The 22188-nt window shown below is 32.9% G+C and overlaps 1 protein-coding gene across 1 annotated transcript in view; it reads left to right on the plus strand.

Annotated features, from left to right (window-relative positions):
* LOC144973940 (uncharacterized) overlaps positions 1–22188 on the plus strand; it is a 46258-nt gene that overhangs the window by 8483 nt on the left and 15587 nt on the right. Inside the window, exons 4-14 of the mRNA XM_078916829.1 lie at positions 119–250; positions 2468–2665; positions 4576–4678; positions 5441–5643; positions 7128–7255; positions 8729–8828; positions 9922–10033; positions 10939–11076; positions 11756–11807; positions 14508–14629; positions 18584–18691. Coding sequence (XP_078772955.1) covers positions 119–250; positions 2468–2665; positions 4576–4678; positions 5441–5643; positions 7128–7255; positions 8729–8828; positions 9922–10033; positions 10939–11076; positions 11756–11807; positions 14508–14629; positions 18584–18691 — 1396 coding nt within the window. The remainder of the gene's footprint in view (positions 1–118; positions 251–2467; positions 2666–4575; positions 4679–5440; positions 5644–7127; positions 7256–8728; positions 8829–9921; positions 10034–10938; positions 11077–11755; positions 11808–14507; positions 14630–18583; positions 18692–22188) is intronic.

The following is a 22188-nucleotide window of genomic DNA, read 5'->3' on the forward strand; positions in this document are numbered from 1 at the left end:
ATTTATTATTATTATTATTATATTTATTATTATAATTATTATTATTATTGTCTATAACGATAATTCAAATGTTAGCTTACCGTTTACTCTTGAATTTGGAATTATAATTTGCTTTCAGACAACCTGGATGCATGCCTCTTTTGTTGAATCATTCATGGAGATCTTGCCACCAACTAATATGTCAAGCTTTGCAACATGAGAACAATACCATTTTCATATCTGGTCTACAAGTTGCAGCTTCCTTTCTAAGGTAGTTTTTCTCTTAATCTCGAATGATTATTTTCAGTTTATGAGGCTACTGGTAGGTCCTTCTATTCTTTCTATTTTCATTATTTCTTTCCTCCTGCTAACAAACTGGCAAGATGGGCACTCACTTTGAGCCATTACGGATACAAAATCGAGGACCACTGAAATGCCGACGCCTTGAGTCGTTTGCCATCAGGAGCTGACCAAATGTTCGATAAGTGAGAGACCAGAGATGATTCTTCAAAAATCTGTGCCATTTAGATGGTATCTCCCTCTCACCTTGGTGAGTTGGCTAAAGAATCCCAGGATGATCCAGTGCTATCAGCTTTCTTCAAATACTTGGAATAAGGATGGCCAAAGAAGAAGACAAACAACAAACAAGAGTCCTGGTCAGTTGGGTCGTTCAGCAGAATAATTAAATGTATGTGATGTAGTACCAGGCAAAATAGAGAGAAAAGCACAATGTAACCTCCTCCCCCCCCCCCCCCCCCCCCCCCGGAAATTGAGCCTTTCTTACCTGAGTATCAAATTTAGACCTCTTGATTACCAGTCATTCATGTAAAGATTACACCACAAGGGCTATCGCCCGATTGTTGGGGAAATTAAATGCTTAAATCTTCATAAAGAGTGCACTTTTTTGGTTGTGAATCCTTTCCATATTTATTTGAACAAACCTTGAACCTTGTAGATGAAAACAAAGAGTATGCCACATTTTGAAAATGTGACTCTGGTACTATGTAGGAATGAACGAGATGAAGAATATTCAGTTTAAGTCTAAAGGATCAAAATCAGGAAAGATATCTTTTTTTTTTAAGTTTAAGAAACAAAACTCACTCGCTATAATGAAGGCTATAATCTCAACTCACATTTTACAAGTTAGGCTTAAGATTTAATTTTAAGCATTATGTTCACCTCAAGATTATATCATTTCAGACAATTGGTCACAAATGTGAATGTGAAAAATTGTAGAGCTGGCAATGCTGCAAAATATAATTTAAAAAGTGGTGAATGATGCAGTGCCAGGTATTTTTTTTAAAAATCAGTCCTCCTGAACTGTGAACGAACCTCAGACCTTTTGATTACTGGTCAGGTATGCAACCATTTTCACACAGAAGTTACTCAGTTGTTGTAACTTAATGTTTATATCTTTTATAAGGATAATAACGTTTTACTATAAACTCTATCTGTATTATACACATATAATTTAGTCATGCATTTTGCTGAGATCCTAATTGGAGTCCTTTTCTGTTGTGGAGGAAGTCTGATGTGAGCGCGTGTGTGTGTGTATATGTGTGTGTGTGTGTGTGCTTGTGAATGTGTGAGTGTTTAATAAACCATAAATCACCCTTCAGAGTAAGTTTGTGTTAGAAGCTATTCACGTATCTTGTTTTTGGTCGGAATCCTGCGCCAGCTTCAATGTGAGACTTAAACTTGTCTCAAGCTGAGCACAGGAATAAATTGCTGCTGATCTTCTTACTTTTCTCAGGTGCTTTTGTACCATGAGTCTGACAAGAATTTAAATAATTAATAATTGAGCTTTTATATAGTGCAATATCCACTAAGCATGCTCAAAGTGCTTTACAAGTGGTTCCTGGCCAACAGCAACATTTAACATGTAGGACGGTACATGATGCCTGTTAGGCGATATTACAATTTTTTCAGACAGAGACAACGCTGTTAACGGCCAGGTACTCATTTTAACCTGAGTACGGTGAGAGATTGTGAGTAAAGAGCCTTCTCCAAAGACTCAACTATGGGCCGAGCGAGGCTCAAACCCGGGACTTTCCAATCCAAAAGCGAGTGTCATACCACTACACCACATAGCCAAACGAATTGGACTCTAAACCTATCAAGCTGTCCTGCATGTTATTGCCATATTCCTTTTCTTGGATACTGAAATAACACAAAAATGTTGCAAATGTCGATTAACCTCTAAAAATAAGTAACCACCTGTCATGACTTATTCTCCTTATTGACTTACTTTAATTTTTCCTCTTGAATTGTCTTCAAGCTATCCACCCTATCAGCACGACCATAACTACTTATTTTGTAGTGAGTCCCTTAAAATTGAACACTTTTCACATATTCATTAAATCTGAAATTATGAGGATATCATAAACTTATATAAATTTGATTATAAAAGAGAAGTAGAAAGCCAAAAATCAAACTTGTCAGAATTATTCAGAAAGTCAATCACCTGCTCCAATAAATTTATTGACAGGCCTCAGCACCAGCAAACTCCTGTTGATATCCAAGCAATAATGTTTCTCATCTGCACGATAGCACCAAAAATAGAGGCTGCTATGGAAAGACAGGGTCAACACCAATCTAACTCTTGTACAAACACCAATACTACTGACAATGAGACTCATTTGTTAGTTATCAACAGCTTGATGGATGTGTTTGTCCATATCATAAGGTACAGTAAAAGTAACTTCACAAATGATAAATGCTTATGAGTTTGCTCGAGGCATATGCCTCTCTTTACTTATATTTATACATGTTCTACAATTTTATAAACATTATAAAGTTTTACAACCAAATCTGTTTGGAAAGCTATTTAGTGGATCATCTTCTTATTTTAACAATTTGACCACTACATAATGTTTTCTATAAAGTATCTATATATTTATATATAAATTGGAACACATACTGGTTATATGGAATTGGAGTTGGATGATCGGCTCGATTCCGGAGCTCAATTTAATTTTTTTATTAAATCACTAAGAAGAGAAATTAAAATGAATAGCTTTAAGGATAATAAGATTGTCTTTGCCACTATATTGCTAATGTAACGTCACCAATGAATCATCACAGATATTTCAAAGCTCCTAAAAAACCTCCAGTCTGGAGCAAAAAAAATAATCATGTTGCAGACAACTTCCATCAAATTCTGGTAAGGTCTTATAATCCAAGAAAAGCCATCTGCAAAAACTACCACTTCATCATCATCACAACCACTACTACATCATCATATATACCATTACAGCCTCTGCCACAACTACTACAACCACCACTACATTATCATCTTCAGCACCACATCATCATCATTTCCATCATCATTACTACAATTACCATCATCACTATCATCCCTACTAAACTACAGCCATCTTCACGTCATAAACAATGCCACCATAACCGCTACAACCAAGACAACATACACATCATGATTACTACCACAAAGTATTATTGATAAAGATCACCACCACATCATCATAGTTTCTACCACTACTACTACAACCATCATCACTCCAAATCAAAATCACTTCTACCACCTTTATTACAACCATCGGCATATTATCATCATCATAAGTACTACCACAACTGCCACTATCACCATTTCATCATAACTACCACCATTACTAAAAGTACCACCACTACCACATTATCATCAACACTACTATCACTACCACAGCTGTCACCATATCATAATCACTATGATCACTCATTTTGCATGTGCTATAAGAGAAAAAATAACTACATTGTTTAGGTTTACTAAATAATTTAAATCGCTATACTAAGCTGAGATGAGCCTGGGAATGTTAGAAAGTGGAACTGCATTCAAGAATTTGGAGCAATAGCTCATTTGGTCATAACGTCATTGAGTAGCAATCATCTCATCAATGCCCAAAAAGTCACTGAGTGACACTGTCAAAGATCATGATTTAGTGCACATCTTGCCTATAGTGGTGTCAACGATACATTGTCTTGAATTCACAGACTAGTTACCAGTATTGAGTTTATCCTCAAATGGGTCTGATTTTAAAATTCGTCAATCTGAACATTAATCAGATATAATAATTTTGAGAAGCAGTCAGGGTTGAATGTTAATAATGTGATCAATATACAAATACTACCTACTGAATGGAACAATTGAACAATCGACTCGGGGTTTCCTTTGAAGAAATTTAAAGATTAAATCAACAAGCCTAAAATCAATAGCTTACAAGTCATTAGATCGACCACAAATTGAATACGCATACACTGTTAGGGACCCACACACAAAACACCTTGTTGATAAACTGGAGGCAGTACAGAGACGAGCTGCTCATTTTGTTACTGGAAATTATGGGAAAACATCAAGTGTGAGTAGCATGATTGATCAACTTGAATGGAAGCAGCACTCCTGACCATGATGCATAAGATAAATAACAACCTGTTGGCTATTTCAAATCCTGACCTCCAAACACCGACACGAATGTCTAGGACTTCCCATAATGACAGTCTCATTCCCCTGACATCCAACAAAGAAAATTCTCATTTTATTTGTTATTTAAATCTTAGATGGTAGCAATTAAAGTTCTCCACAATACATGTCATTGTTCTCAGTCTTTTTCAGACGGATGTAATTCTTCCAGGTAATGATAAAAATTATGTCTCCGACCTCAGGCATGTTCTACAATCTATAGCCCCTGAATTACTTGTTTCCAAGGTAAGGGTGTGTGTGTGGGGGGGGGGAGGGGGGAAGGGGGGGGGTTGCAAGAAACACCAAAACATTCAGTAAATTAACCCGGTGTCTTCTAACAAAATGAATATTAAGCTGCTAGAAGCCCTTAGTTGTAAAAAAAAAAATGAGCAAAAAGGAATAGAAAGGCTTTTTTTTTTTTTAAACTGGGATGTTTTGGGTCGAAAATCCTTCCTCAGCCAATAACAAAAACAAAACTAATACTTCATGTTTAATCCAGATCGACATGCAAAAAGTTCTCATCATATCCAGACAGAAAAAACAGCACAAGTTTTCCTTAATTACCGAAAGCTGTTTTATTTACTGAAACTGGAAGCGTAAACAAATCAATCCAAATAAACATGATGTATCCTAAGGGACCATTAACTTGATGACATTTCTGTATCAGCAAAATGAGATACTAAAGGTTCAGCAACAAAGATTTTTGTTCTCTCTCTCTCTCTCTCTCTCTCTCTCTCTCTCTCTCTCTCTCTCTCCTTCTTCTTCTTCTTCTTCTTCTTCTTCTTCTTCTTCTTCTTCTTCTTCTTCTTCTTCTTCTTCTTCTTCTTCTTTCTCCTTTTGGCCTGATTATTGCTTTCTTAGTTCTATATTTAGATATTAGAGAGTCAAATTATTTTATGAAGATGATGATCTCTTTTGTGGTTTGTTAAATTGGCATGATATATGTGAAAGTATATGTGATGTCTTTGAAATGAATCAAATCCTCAATTTTCTGTCTTGTTATTCCAGGTTTTTTTGGATGGTATAAGAAAGTCTTTAAGCATCGGAAAATACTTGAATTTTATCGAGGGTGCCATTTTCATCAAGCTTTATGACCCAGAGAGCAAGTCACGTCTACAGACCTCTAAATCAAATGATGCTCATGAGTTTTTCTCCCATTTGTTAAAATCTAACTTACCTTGGCACATTCTAGGATTTGTTAGTCTTGCCAGGTTGGTTTCTATCTCATCATTACTTTACAGTCTACTCCACTTAATCGTACACCCTTGGGAATTCAGGTTAGTGTGTCGATTAAGTGGAGTGTGCAATTAAGCGGAGAAGCTAAAAATAGCATCTAAGCGCCATGTGCTATTCATGTAGGACCTTCACTTCTGAGTTTTCTACGAGCTTGGGACCGTCACGTTATAGGCATGATCTCCTTAGAAAGTTTGTTATTTATTTATTTTTTTATAATTTTTTTTTATTTGTTTTTTTTGTTGTTTTTTTTTTTTTTGGGGGGGGGGGGGGGGTTGGGTTTTTATTTTTTATTTTTTATTTTAAAAATTAAAAAAAGATCTTTTCTTTTTCATGTGCTATTGACAACAAAATGTGACATTATTGTTTGTTAGAACAGTAATCACGAAGTGTTGGTTGCTTTCTATTTTGTGCAAGCTGTTTATAAACCTTTGTCTCCAATCTTGACAATGTAGATCATCTGTTAAGCATTCTTCTTGGATGAAATGACGTAGGTTATCTGCCATTTCAAGTTTTTCAGAGTTTGTCAGGGGTGGTGTGTTACGTTCTGATGAGTCATCCTCATCTTCATTATCTAGGCGTTGTCTTTCGTGTGGCTGAACAGAGTCCAGTAGTTCCTGAGATGTCAGTTCACCATTGATAGGTATATTGTTGTCCATTGTTACGAATTGATTGAATGCTTTGGCGTAAATATTGTTTGGAACAGGAACAGCATCGATGATTTTATTTGGCTGCTGGTTGTCACTCTAATCAAGGTGTAGCAATTAAGCGGAGATGGTGTGTGATTAAGCAGAGCAACTATATAGAAAAAAGTCAGTTTTTCGGGAATGTGTAGCATATAAGAGGAGTGCGCGATTAACCGATGTGCGATTAAGTGGAGTGAACTGTATTTATTGTATATTAAGACTATTAGAGTAAGATAATCCCTATTACAGTCAAAGCTATCGACAGATTTATTAGCAATCTGTCATCTGAAATGTACATGAAAATATTAAATAAAATAATATATACTGGATTATAAGTAATGAAACATTTCCTCTTAATTTCAAGGAGAAAGTTGTAGTACCACATGGTTAACTGACTTGCGTTGAAATATCTTATTGCATTTGAACACACAAAAATTGTCAGAGATCAATGTCTTATAAACATTTAATTTTGTTAATTATAGTACATATTAAGGCATAGAGAGCTTTTAGAAATATTATCATTTAAAATTGTTTGAATGTTTAAAATAGTTGTACTCTGTGTTTAAAAGAATCTTGATTTTTAAACATTTTTCAAAATAAAAAAACAATATATAAACTGCCATAAATCAGGAAATGCCATATAATGCAATTCATATAATTTTGTTTTGATCTCAAGTGGATTGCATATTTTAGGCAAGAACTTATAGGTAGTACACAAAAAGAGAAAGCAAGCACAATTATTTTCAACCAAATTCAGGCTTTGCTATTACACACAGATGCCGTTCACTAGAAGAGCAAGCGTCGAAGTTGGTGGTACAAATTTTCAGCCTCTGTATGGAATCTTTACCTTCAGCTTTACATTTTGATCCTGACCTTTTTCATCTTGGGTTGATCCAGCTAGAATGTAGGTATTGGTTCCATCTCTAATGAATCTAACTATATGTGATTGCAAATGATTATAATTATAATGGGCGCTGACTCAACAAGTTTGCAGTCAATGAGAAGTTGGCTTCAACAAAGGATTCAGAAATACAGTTTCTTGGCCCTATATTTTCTAAGTAAATAAAATGCATTCAACGAGCATCTTAGCTCGTAAGGTTGCATTCAACGTGATCATTTCTGCTACCCAAAAGCTAAGACAAAAGTCCTCAGTTGCATTCCATCATTTGTTTTGCTCTCCTTAATCATACAAAAGTATTTATTTCTTGCCCAATGTATTTTTAAAAAGTGCAAATCTATCCTGTTTAAATTTCTCATTGGTGTAAGGTGAGTATGGAGTGGGCCGGCAGACGTGAATGAAATAAATGTTTAGTACAGATAGGTGTGGCAAGTACTGTTTACAATGTGTGTGGGGGGTGTTTGTGTATGTGTGTGTAAGTAAACTTGTGAGATCGAGAGAGGGATTGAGAGAGAGAAAGAGAGTGAGAGAGAAGGGGGGGGGGAGAGAGATAGATTGAGTGAGAGTTTGTACTCAAAATGAATGTGGTTTCTGTTAGAAATGAGAGGGGAGAGAGGTTGAAACTGAAAAGGAGTTAATAAATCGAGTGAAAATTCCACTTTATTAATTTTTTAAACCTTTAACCCCCCCCCCCCCCCCCCACACACACACACAGACATCTCCCACCAAGGGGGGGGGGGGGGAAGCAGACCAAAATAAAAACTTTTTAGAACCCCCCCCCCCCCCCCAAAAAAAAACAAAAACAATTAAGAACCCAGAAGATTCTCAGGTCTGTCCAAAGTATCTGAAAGGGGTTGATAAGTAATCGAATCATAAAACAAACTTTTTTTCATAGAGATTTATTACTTATCCCATGTTGCCAGACCAAAGTCACATTCAACGAGGTCAGAGGCTCAGTCCCAAAGACTTCGTTGAATCTAACTTCCATTGTACATTTGTGTTGTAAGTGTGGGTCATGAGAGATGCAACAGCAAACCTAGATAAAATGTTTCAAATATTATCAAATATATGTATTTTCTCAGTAATTTATTATGCCTGCTTCAGACAATTACTCATTTGGGTTCACTTTTCAAACTGCAAAAATAAGGAACAGTTCTAGTGCTTCTTCTACTTTTTCTTCTTCTTCTTCTTCTTCTTCTTCTTCTTCTTCTTCTTCTTCTTCTTCTTCTTCTTCTTCTTCTTCTTTCTTCTCATCCTCCGTCTCCATCTCCTTTTCCTCTACCACCTCCACCTACACCTCCTCCATCCCATTTTCTCCTTCCCTTATTTTTTCCTCTTCTTGTTCTTCATTTTACCAAAAAATATTTATAAAACTAACCTCTGCAACTAATTTTTGTAGTCCGTAAAATGCTCCTTTAATTTCATTTCAACCTTGTGTTTTGTAGACTTCTTACTTTATTACCTCTCCTTTATTTTCAGGGAATGAGTCGGGATTTAGCTTGGATTGCATTCCAAGTGATAAAAATGCTTTAATTGCCGTATTGACCATTCTGTACTTTTCATACCTGTTTAGTTCCAGGTGTGGATTATTCGAGAAAATAAGATATTTTATTTCGTTTTTCATTTTGAATAATGTTTTCTCTTTGTTGCCATTTTTACGATTGTATTTCATTATGTTTGATAACGACTTTTTCTGGGTTATAACGAACGTTGCTTGTTTCAAATTATGAATTCACTTTCCCTTTATTTTATTTCATATTTATATTCATCAATTTTATTTATTTTTTAAAATTTATGTTTGTTGTAAATGATCTTGGTCACAGTTTTAAGTTGACTCTTCATTCCAAGCATTCTAATTAGTTGTCTTGGCAATCAACAAAATATTTTATTTCATAATGATGATCAGTAAAATTCTTCTATTTAGCTTTAATGCTGTTTCCAATTACAGTGGAAGTATTGGCAACTCATACTAACCATACTTTTCAAACTGACAATGGAATATTCTTTAAGTACTCCCGCATAAAATCTACCATGTCAGACAAATACAACATTTTCAGCATATATTCGACTACAATTATATGTCAAAACTCTACTATTATAAAGACAGTTCGTACGAAGAACAAATTAAAACCAAATCTCCAAAAAGATAGATTGAATCTTCAAAAATACCATTGACAGTGAGCTCTAAGAGTACGAAATAAGAATTTGATGAATGAATCAATGCTTACTTGTTTTTGTTTTTTTTTCTTTGATTATTTTGCAATTCTTGTATTGTTGTATTGATATCAAAGAATTGTTAAAGTTTTTTTTTTTCTATTGGCATTATATATATATATTTTTTTTTTTTTTTTTGGGGGGGGGGGTCTTAATTAAGTCTATGTCATATTTTTTGAAGTTCATAGGGGTGGATCCAGATTTGCTGCATCTTAGATAACATTGATGATCATGAGCATGACAAACACAAAGGATCTCAGTCTCTCTCTCTCTCTCTCTCTCTCTCTCTCTCTCTCTCTCTCTCTCTCCCTCTCTCTGTCTCTCTCTCTCTCTCTCTCGTTTTATTATTATTATTTTTTATCATTCAATTTCAGTGGATCCTAGTTATTAGGCTATTTCATTGTTGCTGTTACTTTTAAGATATTTTATTCATTTTCTGTTGTTTTTTTTTCTATCAGGCCATGGTCCCTCTACCACTTGTTTCATTTTTTTCACAAAGTGTTCAGTCACTTTCCATCATACCTCTCCTGGCATCCAATGATGTTAAGATCTACTATTTATATTCTTGCTGTAAGTATAGATTGGAACAAGTATGAAAAAATGTAATCATTCAGAACCATAGGCTATTGGAGAATATCTAGCCTTCTATAGTTAATAATACAAAATCAATGGCTTGTTACCCTTTGGATACGATGATAGTCTATCGCAAAATACTTTCCACCTTTTCAAACTGACCCAGCCATCCCATTTATGTTGTATTGGCGGGGATGTGGGGGGGGGGGGGGGGTTAAGACAATACGAGGGCTGGCTGATATATAATTACCGTTTGCCCATAAATCAAAACATGTTTTAGGTACAATCCTGAAACATCACACACATACTCACAAACCATATTTCTACACTCATGTGCAGCAACTAATTCATGTGACGTCATTTGTGTTCATAATTTTGAGTGACGTCACAACTTTACTAAGAAGAAATGAAATGAGTAGGAAAGTGCCAGAAGACAACAGAATAAATACTTCATGACAGCGATGGGGGCACGAACCCACGACTTTTCTGATACAACTTACTAAGACAACTCGGTTGAGAAAATGGGTCCCAAGATAGATAACTTCAGAAATGAAAGTGTAGAGAAAAGCCATTTGTACCCAACATTTGAAATGATATGGCAAGGAAAGAGAGACTTTCCTGCAGGAAATTGATACTGGTGATGAACCTTGGGTTCACTAAGACCTGGAAACCAAAGTGCAGTCAATGGACTACAGGCATAAATCTTCTCCAAGCCCAAGGAAATTCAAAGTCATTGTGTCTACCAGAAAGGGCTTGTTTACCATTTTCTGAGACATGGAAGGACTAGATCACGCGGAATGTCTTAAACAATATATTTCAACTCTTCGAGCCCTCAAAAATATACTCGAGGGTTCTAGGTGGTAGAGATTCGATTTTACAGCATGACAATCACCACACGCTAGTTGACAAATCCAGCTCAAACTTCCGACTCTACAGCTCCTAGCCCTGTTTGTAGTCCAGATTCGGCCCCATTTGACTTATTTCTTGTCATCCCAGCTAAAGGAAACTGTTACAGCAATGATTTGGAGGGAGTAGCAGATGTTCGTCAATGGTGCTGAGCAAAATTACAGGGATGCTTTGTTGACAGCATGTGCCAAATAGTTCGGCGTTGGCAGCTCTGTGTTGCTCGTGATGGCGATTATGTGGAAAATAAATGATACGATATATAGCTGATGTTCTAAGCTTTCTTTTCATGTATTATATTTGTATTTGCTGCTGAAAACAAAAAAGTTATAACAAAACAGTACTTCTATATCAGCTTGCCTTTGTATCTTGATAGATACCAGTTTCTTTGCTTGAGAAGCAGGTGCTCTACCAACTAAGCTATCTGGACTCTTGGGACTAGTGTGAAGCAAGAGAGCTGTTTGATTACATTACATTGTAAATATTTACATAGAGCATTGTGTTTTTGACAAAATGGTACCCACCATGGAACCAATCAAATAATTTGCCTGTAATTGAATAATTTAATTCCCTGATTTTTTACTTTGAAAATCATGAGACTTAGACCCAATGCATCATTTCATCCAATGTACTTTTCTTTATCCTTTTAATAATTTATCTCATAACTTTAAAATTCAAGATTGGATATATAATTGAATGAAAATTGTATCATCTCTAATAAAAGAAATTATTGAAACAAAGCTTCATTTAATCAAAGATTTACATTTGTTTATTCAATTCCACCGCATTTCATTTTAATCGTTTGTTTCTTTTCAGATATCTGAAAGTCTTTTGCAGGATCATGACATACATTTTGAACAGAGCTACGGTTAGTCGAGGAGACATAACATGGTGCAGAGATAAATTTTCTTGTCTTTAGAACCATAATATGGATCTATTATAGTTTAATTGCGAAAGTTTTTGTTGTCATGTGGAGAAGTATTATTATCTATTGTGCACAATAAAGAGCTTTTTCCAAGGAGTCAACTTTAGGCTGCCCATAACAGAACCAGACTCGAACCAGGGACCTAAAGGTCAGATGGTGAGTGTCATACCACAAGACCACAAAGACAAAATATAGATAGTGAAATTTCTTGCTCAAACAAATTTCCATTTCCACAACTGAAAAAAATGATGAAAGTACTAGCATTGCCCCCAACTCTGCTCACTTGAAATTTTATTTAATGATAAAGTTTTAACATCATTTTAGAATATACTTATGCAAATAGAACCATAAAAAAAATGGTGATACTTTATACTTTTCTGCTACAAAAGACATCCATGTCTTCTGATATTTCTTTGATAAAGCAGCAACAAAGCAGTGAATGAATGCATTTGAGAGTGTTTTCATTTTATTTCTATCGAGACAAAGCTCTCATACCACACTAGTTATGTCTTGGACATGTATCATCAAAATCTGTGTATTTGCGGCTTATTGAATAGTGCCAATTCTATTGAAGTCCAATAAAGGTTGATTTGTTATATTAGTGGTATACAAAGAAGGCAACAACATTGGTAGACATATTCATGATTTTGTTATAACTGTTAATTTGTTATTACAATAATGATAATGATGCTCATGTCTGATGTCTCAGCAGCTCATGGGTTATGGCAAAGCATTGGTTCTACAGTCTAATGTTTGTCAGCTTGTCTTCATAATACTTCTTTTTGGTCATTATGTTGACGGTTATAGCATGATTTATAGCTGCGATGTAGAATTCCTTGTCCTTGGCATCTCTGGCCTGGGGTTATTTTTTTTCAGCTGACCTCCTGGTTAATCCACTCATTTTTATCATTGAATCCTACAAGAGTACTTGGTGTTTCAATTTCATTGCTATGGCTTTTAAGTGAGCCCGTTTATCCACTGTTTCAACAAATGACATATTAAGACTATCTGCGTCTATTTAATTTTTTAGATTTTGTACAAGATTATGTCTTTAACTTTTAATGTCTACATTCTTCATATTTTTAGATAATGTAAGTCCTCTTTATTTCTGCTTCAGTGGAAATCACATGCAGAAAGTGAGTAACCAGTGCTCCAATACAAATATCTATGTTGATAACGATTGTGTTTATTCAAAGTATTATGAAAACATACAATCCAATAATCCACTGTGATGCCAGCTATATTTTCAAACATAGTTCATGTTGATATAACTTTCCAAGTCCTTAAGTTGAGTTTTATTTAAGATTTTGGGATGTAACTTCTCTGGTTGTAGTCTTTATTTTTTTTGTTTTTTTTTTTTATTGTCGACGATAATTTGAATGCATTTATGGTCAGTGAAAATAACATCAGTAATTGTATCGTGAAGTTCTTTCTCTGATTCATTTACAATGATCCAACCAATGGTATTACTTCTGTCATGAGTTGGGGTTGACAATAATTGTCTCTGATTTCATATTACCACTTTTTGTCAAAAATAAAAGATCTGGGTGGACTTCAGTTGACATATAATGGATTTTTTCCCCATTTTATTTATTCTACCCACAGCGACTATTTATTTATGGAATTTTGAAATGCTCATTAGAATTCAGTTTTAAAAATTGTTTTGATGTGTTGCAATAATCAGCATAGTCAATATTGGTCAATGATAAGGGTGGATGATCAGTCATATTTACAATGCTCAGATTTGATGAGGGTAGAGGAAAGTATGTCCACATAAAACAGGTGTTAATCTTTGTTTCTTGTCCCTCTCGGTGACGACCGTTTGACGATTTAGTTGTAAAATGGGATAATATGAAAAAAAAATTATGAATATCAAAATGTTATAAAAAATAGATCGTTAGATATGGATGTAAATACTATGTACAGTGAACACTTTTATTAATTGTAAAATTCATCTTAAAATTTCATTAAAGTCACAAAAATTGACTTGAAATAGTGTGGGAAAACTGTTAAAATTATAACACAGGAAAGTTAATAATAATGTCACATATACAATGATATAACACTCCGATTAAAAGAAAGGCAATTGCAATCTAAAAATTGTAGAGCAGAAGTGACATGCATGCCTGTCAGGTGTATTATAAATATATGCAGGTGATTTTGCTCTGTGTGATGTGTGGTAGACAGCGTATAATAGTATGGACTTATTTATGTTATTAGAAGTAATAGATCAAATGTTTTTTCCAAGTGAATTAGTCGTAAATAAAATATTTTACTTCTGGTTTTTTTAGTATTTTTCTCCTACTATTGTAGATCATCATAACAATTTGCTATATCCAATTTCTTTTCATTACTTTATTTAAAACTTGCTTTTGCTCAGACGCTTTCACAAGTGTGTGTCAGCAATGAGCAATGAATCCATCAAAAAGTAGTTGAATTTTATATTTATTTTCTGTTAGGGGAAATGAAGCATATATTACTAAATCAATCATATTTTGGCTTGACTTAAAGTAGGGTAAGCTGATTCTTTTTTAAACCTTCACAGAAAAAGATATTGAGTACTGAAAAGAAATGACCCATTCTTTTGAGGACACTATTTTTTAATGAACATATTAACTCGAGCTGTTTTAACTTAATACACAGAATCTGCAGTCATAGCCGAACTTGAAAAAAATTCTATAAACTTGTGGTACACAGACTGTGTTGAAATCTTGGCATGGACTTTATCTTCACATAGACGTCATGTCTCTGTGGGAAATAAAACGGTAAGAATTTTGATTTTTGAAATTTGTATATGTTATACCAAGTCACTTCACAATATCTGGAACCTTATTGTACTGCCTGACACCCTACATGATTATGAAGAAAAAAGATAACACCGAGATGAAATGAACCATTTATTTACTGCCAGAATATGTGGCATCCTTTAAATCATGCTGTGGGACACGGGCTTTCATTTCAGTCACTATAAATGAGCTTATTTGCTTTCTTAATCACCATGTACCAATGAAGAATCACAGCAAGACTTTGTTTTTATGGGTTCTGACTTGATGAAATCATTTTTCAATGTCGCTTTATAAACAGTATATGTTCCTGTTTTTCTTAATTACAATTTAAATTTAATGTTTTATTCTTAACTTGACTTCCAAATTCATAGCAACACTATTAAGTGTTGATGCAACAAAGCGATAATGAGACATGAAAGGGATAAAAATTCTAGAATGTCTTACAACTTGTTGTGGATGTTAGCCAACAGATTTTTGATTAATTTTGGATGAGAAATGGAAAAGAAAATTTACTCATTGTTTAGTAACCAATGCAATAATCAATTGGTATATGATGAGCCATAGCTTTTACTGTTACTTGTACACCTACTTGTTTAAACGTGATTGAAACAATGTGTTCCTAGGTGGGGTCCTTGACCTCCTATGGTGGACAGGAGGCACTTACTGTGTTTTCTATACCCCCATATATGTTTTCCAAGTTGCTTTCTGTCTTTGTCTTGGAATGAGATTATATGGTTTTGTCATTTCCCTTGTCAGAGTCCTTGGATGGAAGGGAAATAGTCAAATGACAAATATATAATTAAAGTTTTGGGAGAGAGTGTTTTTACCCCCTTTTAATCATTTCTCTGTTATATATTATTATATTTGTTGTTTTGCATGTATGATGTAAGCATTTGAGCGTTTTCCTCTTAGTTGGATCCTGTGCTTGTGTCTGGATGAGACTTTTAGGTGATCTCAAACTAAGTACACTGATTGATGCTCTTGGTCTCTACATCTGTTCCCTATTTCAAATAGTATTTGTACCATTTCCCTTTGTCTTACTTATCTTGTGTGTTTATTATATTAATTGTAAATCTAGAATTTTTCTACTATCCCATTTTTTCCTTTTTAATGTCGCTGATATGACCTAAATTTGTCGCAAGAATTGTAAAATCCTTAAAAACAAATAATTAAAACAAAAAACAATGTGTTCCTTGTTCACCCTTACATTTCCAAAAAAACAAGTGTACAGTTTGATTACACACACACACACACACACACACACACACACACACACACTCATACAAACTGACTCTATGAATAAGCTCTACGTTGTAATAATTGTAACTCTCTGAATGGTTTTTGAAGGGATTAACTGAAGGTTCGTAACAACGTCATCAGACAAACGATTCCTCATTTTGATTGTTCTTACAATAGATTTTAACAAGGAGATAATAATAATAATATAATAATAATAATAATAATAATAATAATAATAATAATAATAATAATAATAATAATAAAAATAATAGTGATAATATAATAATAATAATAATAAATAATAATAATAATAATAATAATAATAATAATAATAAAATAATAATAATAATAATAATAATAATAATTTAAAAAAAAATTAAATACAATTTTTAAAAATAAAAAAATTTAATGTACATTTAGTCTAGTGCTTTCTATGCAATTGTATCTCAATGCGCTTTACAATAAAAATACAATTCATTGAATAATGATAAAATGATAAAACACAGCATAATTAGTGTGACACAGATCACATGATTATAAGATAAGACCTATGAGTAAAAGTATTTTTCGAATAAAAATGTTTTAAGATGCGCTTTGAATGTTTCCATTGCTTGCTTTTCTCTGATCTGCCTGGTTAGAGCGTTCCAGACCTTTCCAGCCTAAAATTCGAAAGAGCAATCACTTTTGGAATTAACAATGTGGTGTCTCTGGAGATCCTTAAGAGGCGAGAATTTGACTTCTTTGTAATCTGGTCCGAAAGATAGTGGGGGGCAAGGCCATTTAGGCATTTTAAAACAGTAATAATAATAGTAATTAATAATAATAATATAATAATAATAATAATAATAATAATAATAATAATAATAATAATAATAATAATAATAATAATAATAATAATAATAATAATAATATTAAATAAATAACGAAATTTCCTTAATTCATCCCAAAGCGGAAATTTGTCTCTTGGGTCTATTCCAAGGGAAGACTGGAATAACCAAGGCATCAGCCACAGTGCAGCACTGCAAATTGAGCTAGGGTGAGGTGACTTGCTGAAGGCCACATAGTGCTGCAGTGGATGATCAAACTCGGTTCTTTTCGGGTATGAAGCAAAGGCCATACCGCTGAGCCACATTGCCAATAATAATAATAATATAATAATAATAATAATAATAATAATAATAATAATAATAATAATAATAATAATAATAATAATAATAATAGTAATAATAATAATAATAATGAAATAATAATAATAATTAATAATCATCATCATCATCATCATCATCATAAAAAAATAATAATAACAATAATAATAATAATCATCATAATAATAATAATAATAATAATAATAATAATATAATGATAATATTATTATTATTATTATTATTATTATTATTATTATTATTATTATTATTATTATTATTATTATTATTATTATTATTATTATTATTATTATTATTATTATTATGAGTCATTCGATCATGACCAATTTTCAATTACCAGTATTCTATGACAGTATTTTTCGATTTTACATTGCCATATTGATACATTTTTTCTTACATTCAAAGTTGTGTAAAACTGTCTGTGAATGATGCAATGCAAGCTATATGAGATTCTGTAATTGTAAACTATTGTATAAGGCATTTAAAGGATAATTCCTATAGCAAGCCTTTAGTAAGATAAGATAAGATAAGATAATGATAATATTAACAATAATAAAATTAATAATTAATAATGATAATATATTAATATAATAATAATAATAATATAATATAATATAATAATAATAATAATAATAATAATAATAATAATAATAATAATAATAATAATAATAATATAATAATAATAATAATAATAATAATAATAATATAATAATAATAATAATATAAATAATAATAATAATAAAAATTTAATATATAATAATAATAATAATAATAATAATAATAATAAATAATAATAATAATAATAATAATAATAATAATAATAATAATAATAATAATAATAATAATAATAATAATAATAATAATAATAATAATAATAATAATAAAAATATATTATTATAATAATAATAATGATGATAATGATAATAATAAATATAATAATAATAATAATTAATAATAATAATAATAATAATAATAATAATAATAATAATAATAATAATGATGATGATGATGATGATGATGATGATAATATACGAATATAATTCGTTTAGTTTATGACAATTTATCATGGTAATAGGTTTCAAGATCTTAAGTTACAAAAATATGTTTCCGTTTGCTTTTTTTTTATGGGAGGGAAAGGAGGGAGGGTTACAATCTGAGATCAATAAATGGGTTTAGGGGTATTTGTGAGCCATGTTATATATATATTATCACTACTACTGTTATTTAAATGAACATTTCTAGTCCATTATATACACAGTGTTGATAAGGAAACGAGAAACATAAGAATTTAACAACTATTATTACAAAATGGGAAAAGTATATAAATAAAACTAGACTCAATAAGAAAAATTATGTCCGCCATCACGGATATACGCCCAGGATTGTAACCATCATCATTATGATAACACGACCATCATCATCATCACATCACCATCATCATCATCACCATCATCATTCATCGTCGTATCTCTGTTTATCATTATTTTCATCAATATAAAAATTATAAGTTTATTGTCTACATTTTAAATAGGTTGAATTTTGGGTTCATCAGATCGCCCTCAAGGAAAACGTGAAAGACGAAATTAACACCAACCTTCTTCATTTTAAAGATTGCCTTCCTTTTTACCAAAGTATTGTTGTGAGTACTGTTTCAAAGGTTTTGCTATTTTGATGGTAATTTAATTTTTAAATTACAGTTAAGTCAGGGCATATTAAGTTCATTTAGAATAAATTAAGGGTTTTGTTAATCATCACCATCATCATCATCATCATCATCATCATCATCATCATCATCATCATCATCATCATCATCATCACCAATATCATCATCATCATCATCATCATCATCATCATAATTAATCATCATCATTATTATTATTATTATTATTATTATTATTATTATTATTATTATTATTATTATTATTGACAATAACATAAAATAAGTATCTATATCCCATCTTCTCACCCCGAAAGTGAAAATGATCTGATCTCCCTTTACTGTGGATTCAATGATTTAGCTGTTTTTACATCAGGTGTGTTCCTCAACCACTCATAATAAGATAGAGTGCTTGTGGAATGATCGTTAGAAGGCCAGAAGATGATTAAACAATCTATTTTTAATTGTTAACGTGCAATTTATAATCATTTTCAAAATTTGATTTTTTAAAAGTAAATTGAGACTTTTTATATTTCATCATCGTGAACTTTTTAAAATTAGCTATTTTGAGAACCCTGCTTATTGCCATTCTTGCATTGTTTGAACGTAATATTTATTATCAACACTTACTACATAAAACTTCTTACCAATTTTTACAACATGACTGTTGTGGTGGTCATTAAAAACAACACACAATTTAAACCATCATCGGTCACAGACCTAGTGCTAAATATTGATCACAACTCATTAAACATCACAGTTTTCTTTTCTTACTTCCATAATTAATTATGAATTAAAATGATGATACCAGCCGGTAGTAATGACCACTATAAACACAACAATTTAATACACACAGAGAATTTAGATCAGCCCATCGATCAAAGTAGAAATAGAGGAGGCAAAAATACAAGAAAGACAATCACTGTCATTAACCTGAATTGTCGTAGTTTAATTAGCTTAAACAAAAAGTTTAAAGTGAAACAATTAATAAAAACCCACTGCCCCAGTGTTTTAATTGCAAGGAAAACATATTTACACAAAGATATTGACATCCACTACCTTATCGATAGAACTGTGCACTAGGTGAAGGAGGCGTCCTAATAGCAGTAAAAGTAATATAACATCAGTTGAGAGAAATGCAGACACATTACGAAATTATCTGGACAAAGATTTCACTGTCTGAAGGAGATATCCTCTTTGATGGCTTGTATAGACAACTAACTGTCCAGCAGAATAATCGTGATGGAACAGCTGTTCAAATAAAAAATCTACAATAATGGGAAAACTTTGCCACATATAGAGACTTCAACATCCGTGATATCAATTGGGAAAATCTAAGTGTCAAACCAAATCCACAATGTGGCAAACAAATAAATGAAAAGATGCTTCAAATCGTCCAAGACTTCAATATGACCCAAACAGTGTAGGAACCAACTCATGGGGAAAACACACTTGACATCATACTCAGCACACATCCTGACCTCATTCAAAATATAAAAGTTCTTCCAGAAATGAGTGATCGTGACTATGTAATTTCGAAATTAAAGCTTAACTAAAATCAGATGAAAACCATCAATAAAATTAGTTATATACTAAAAAGGAAACATGAACTTGTTAATGCATGACCTTAAAGACAACTTTGAAGCTTTTGAAAACCAAGCAAGTTTAAATGATATAAATAAAAATTGTGAGTTTCCAAACAACCATCATGGGATCAGTCAATTAACATATCCCAAGCAAAATCTTAAGCAGAAAGCAACACTTGCCTTCGATGATACATCACATCTAATTCAACAAAAGCAACATTGCTACAACTAAGCAAAACAGTCCAACAAAAAACAGAATCGGGAAGATTTTAGAGCTCATCGTAAAGAAATAAACACACAACTAATGAAAGAGCATGACCAATATGTCACTGACATAGTCAAAGCTTACTCCAGCTCTAATATAAACCAAAACGGTAGCATCACAAACTGCTTTTGGAAATTCATTCAATGTAAACGCAGGGACACATCGGGCATAGCAGTTTTTCAAAGACCGAATGGAGTGGAAGGTACTGTCACCACAGAGAAAGCAATCATCCTCAACACATATTACAAAAGCACATTCACACAACATTGCTTTCAATAAAAGGAAGCAGCATTCCTCCAATGTCAAGGATAATCATAACCCAAACCGGCGTAACCAAACAGCTCCAGAGTCTAAATCCTTCTAAAGCAACTGGCCCAGATCTCATACCCACCAGGATCCTAAAAGAATGTGCATCAGAAATAGCTCCTTATGCATTATTTTCCAAGAGTCACTTGATACAGGCCGCATGCCCAAAGACTGGAAGCAGGTATTATTCACTGCCATATACAAAAACGGGAAACGAGATATTGCCTCAAACTGTTGACCAGTGCCAGTGATGTCTGTCAAATGTAAAGTACTCAAGTATATTGTTTTGTTCAATAATGGAGCGTTTCAAAAACGTAGGGGATCTTGTGAAAGCCAGCTCATAAACACCATAGAAAAAATAGGAAAATCATTAGACAGCAGAAAACAAAGAGATCTACTTGTTTTAGACTTTTCAAAGGCATTTGATAGTGTATCCCAGTCCCATAGTCGACTTCTCAGAAAACTGGAACACCATGGAATTAAATACATCGACCCAAAGTCCTCCGAAAAAGACCATTGATGAAAAAAACGACTCAAAACAGAAGGAACAAAAACTACTTCATTGGCTTGAAGACTGGCTCTACGATAGAACTCAGGAAGTAGACCTGGATAGACATACGAGCGTGAGTCAAAAAGTAATTGGACTCTGCTTATTACTTTAAAACAAATTGAATCAATACCATGCATCAGACCTCAAATCAAATCCTGGCATGAGCTGAGTAGAATGCTACAATATAGTCTCCACCTCTCTCAGTCGCCAAAGTCTACCTTTTTGTAAGGCTATGTATTCCGTCCTCGTAAAACTGAGTTGACTAAACTTTCAGCCAATTTTTCACTACTGTCTTAGCTTTTTCATCATCTTCAAAGCGATGTCCCCTCATTGCCTCCTTCAGTGGACCAAAAAGTTGGAAGCCTGAAAGTGTCAGTCTGGTGAATACGGAGGGTGAGACAGCATTGTCCATCAATTACCTCCCTTTTCCTGACACTTGTGTGAGGAAGGACATTTTCATGAAGAAACAGTACTCATCCGGTCTAACTCGACGAATTCTTGCTTTCAGTTGTTTCAATGTCTATTTGGAGCTGCTATCTCACCAAGAGAAGTTCTCTCAGAACTGATCAATGCTTCTGTCTTTATTTGATTCACTGAGTTGATACTGCTTGGATGGTGAACATCACAAGATTTGTCAGATAAAGACATGGTTGAAGAGATTTCAGGTTAGGTGTTGGATTGCATCTCATTTTCTTCAAAATGACGAGATACACGTTCAACCCACCTAAAAACACTGCTAAAAACACTGTCTCTACAAAATGCCTGAGTTGTA

Source organism: Berghia stephanieae, chromosome 5, assembly GCF_034508935.2.
Source record: "Berghia stephanieae isolate SIO BIC M18660-M18661 chromosome 5, UCSD_Bste_1.3, whole genome shotgun sequence".
NCBI classification, from domain to species: domain Eukaryota; kingdom Metazoa; phylum Mollusca; class Gastropoda; order Nudibranchia; family Aeolidiidae; genus Berghia; species Berghia stephanieae.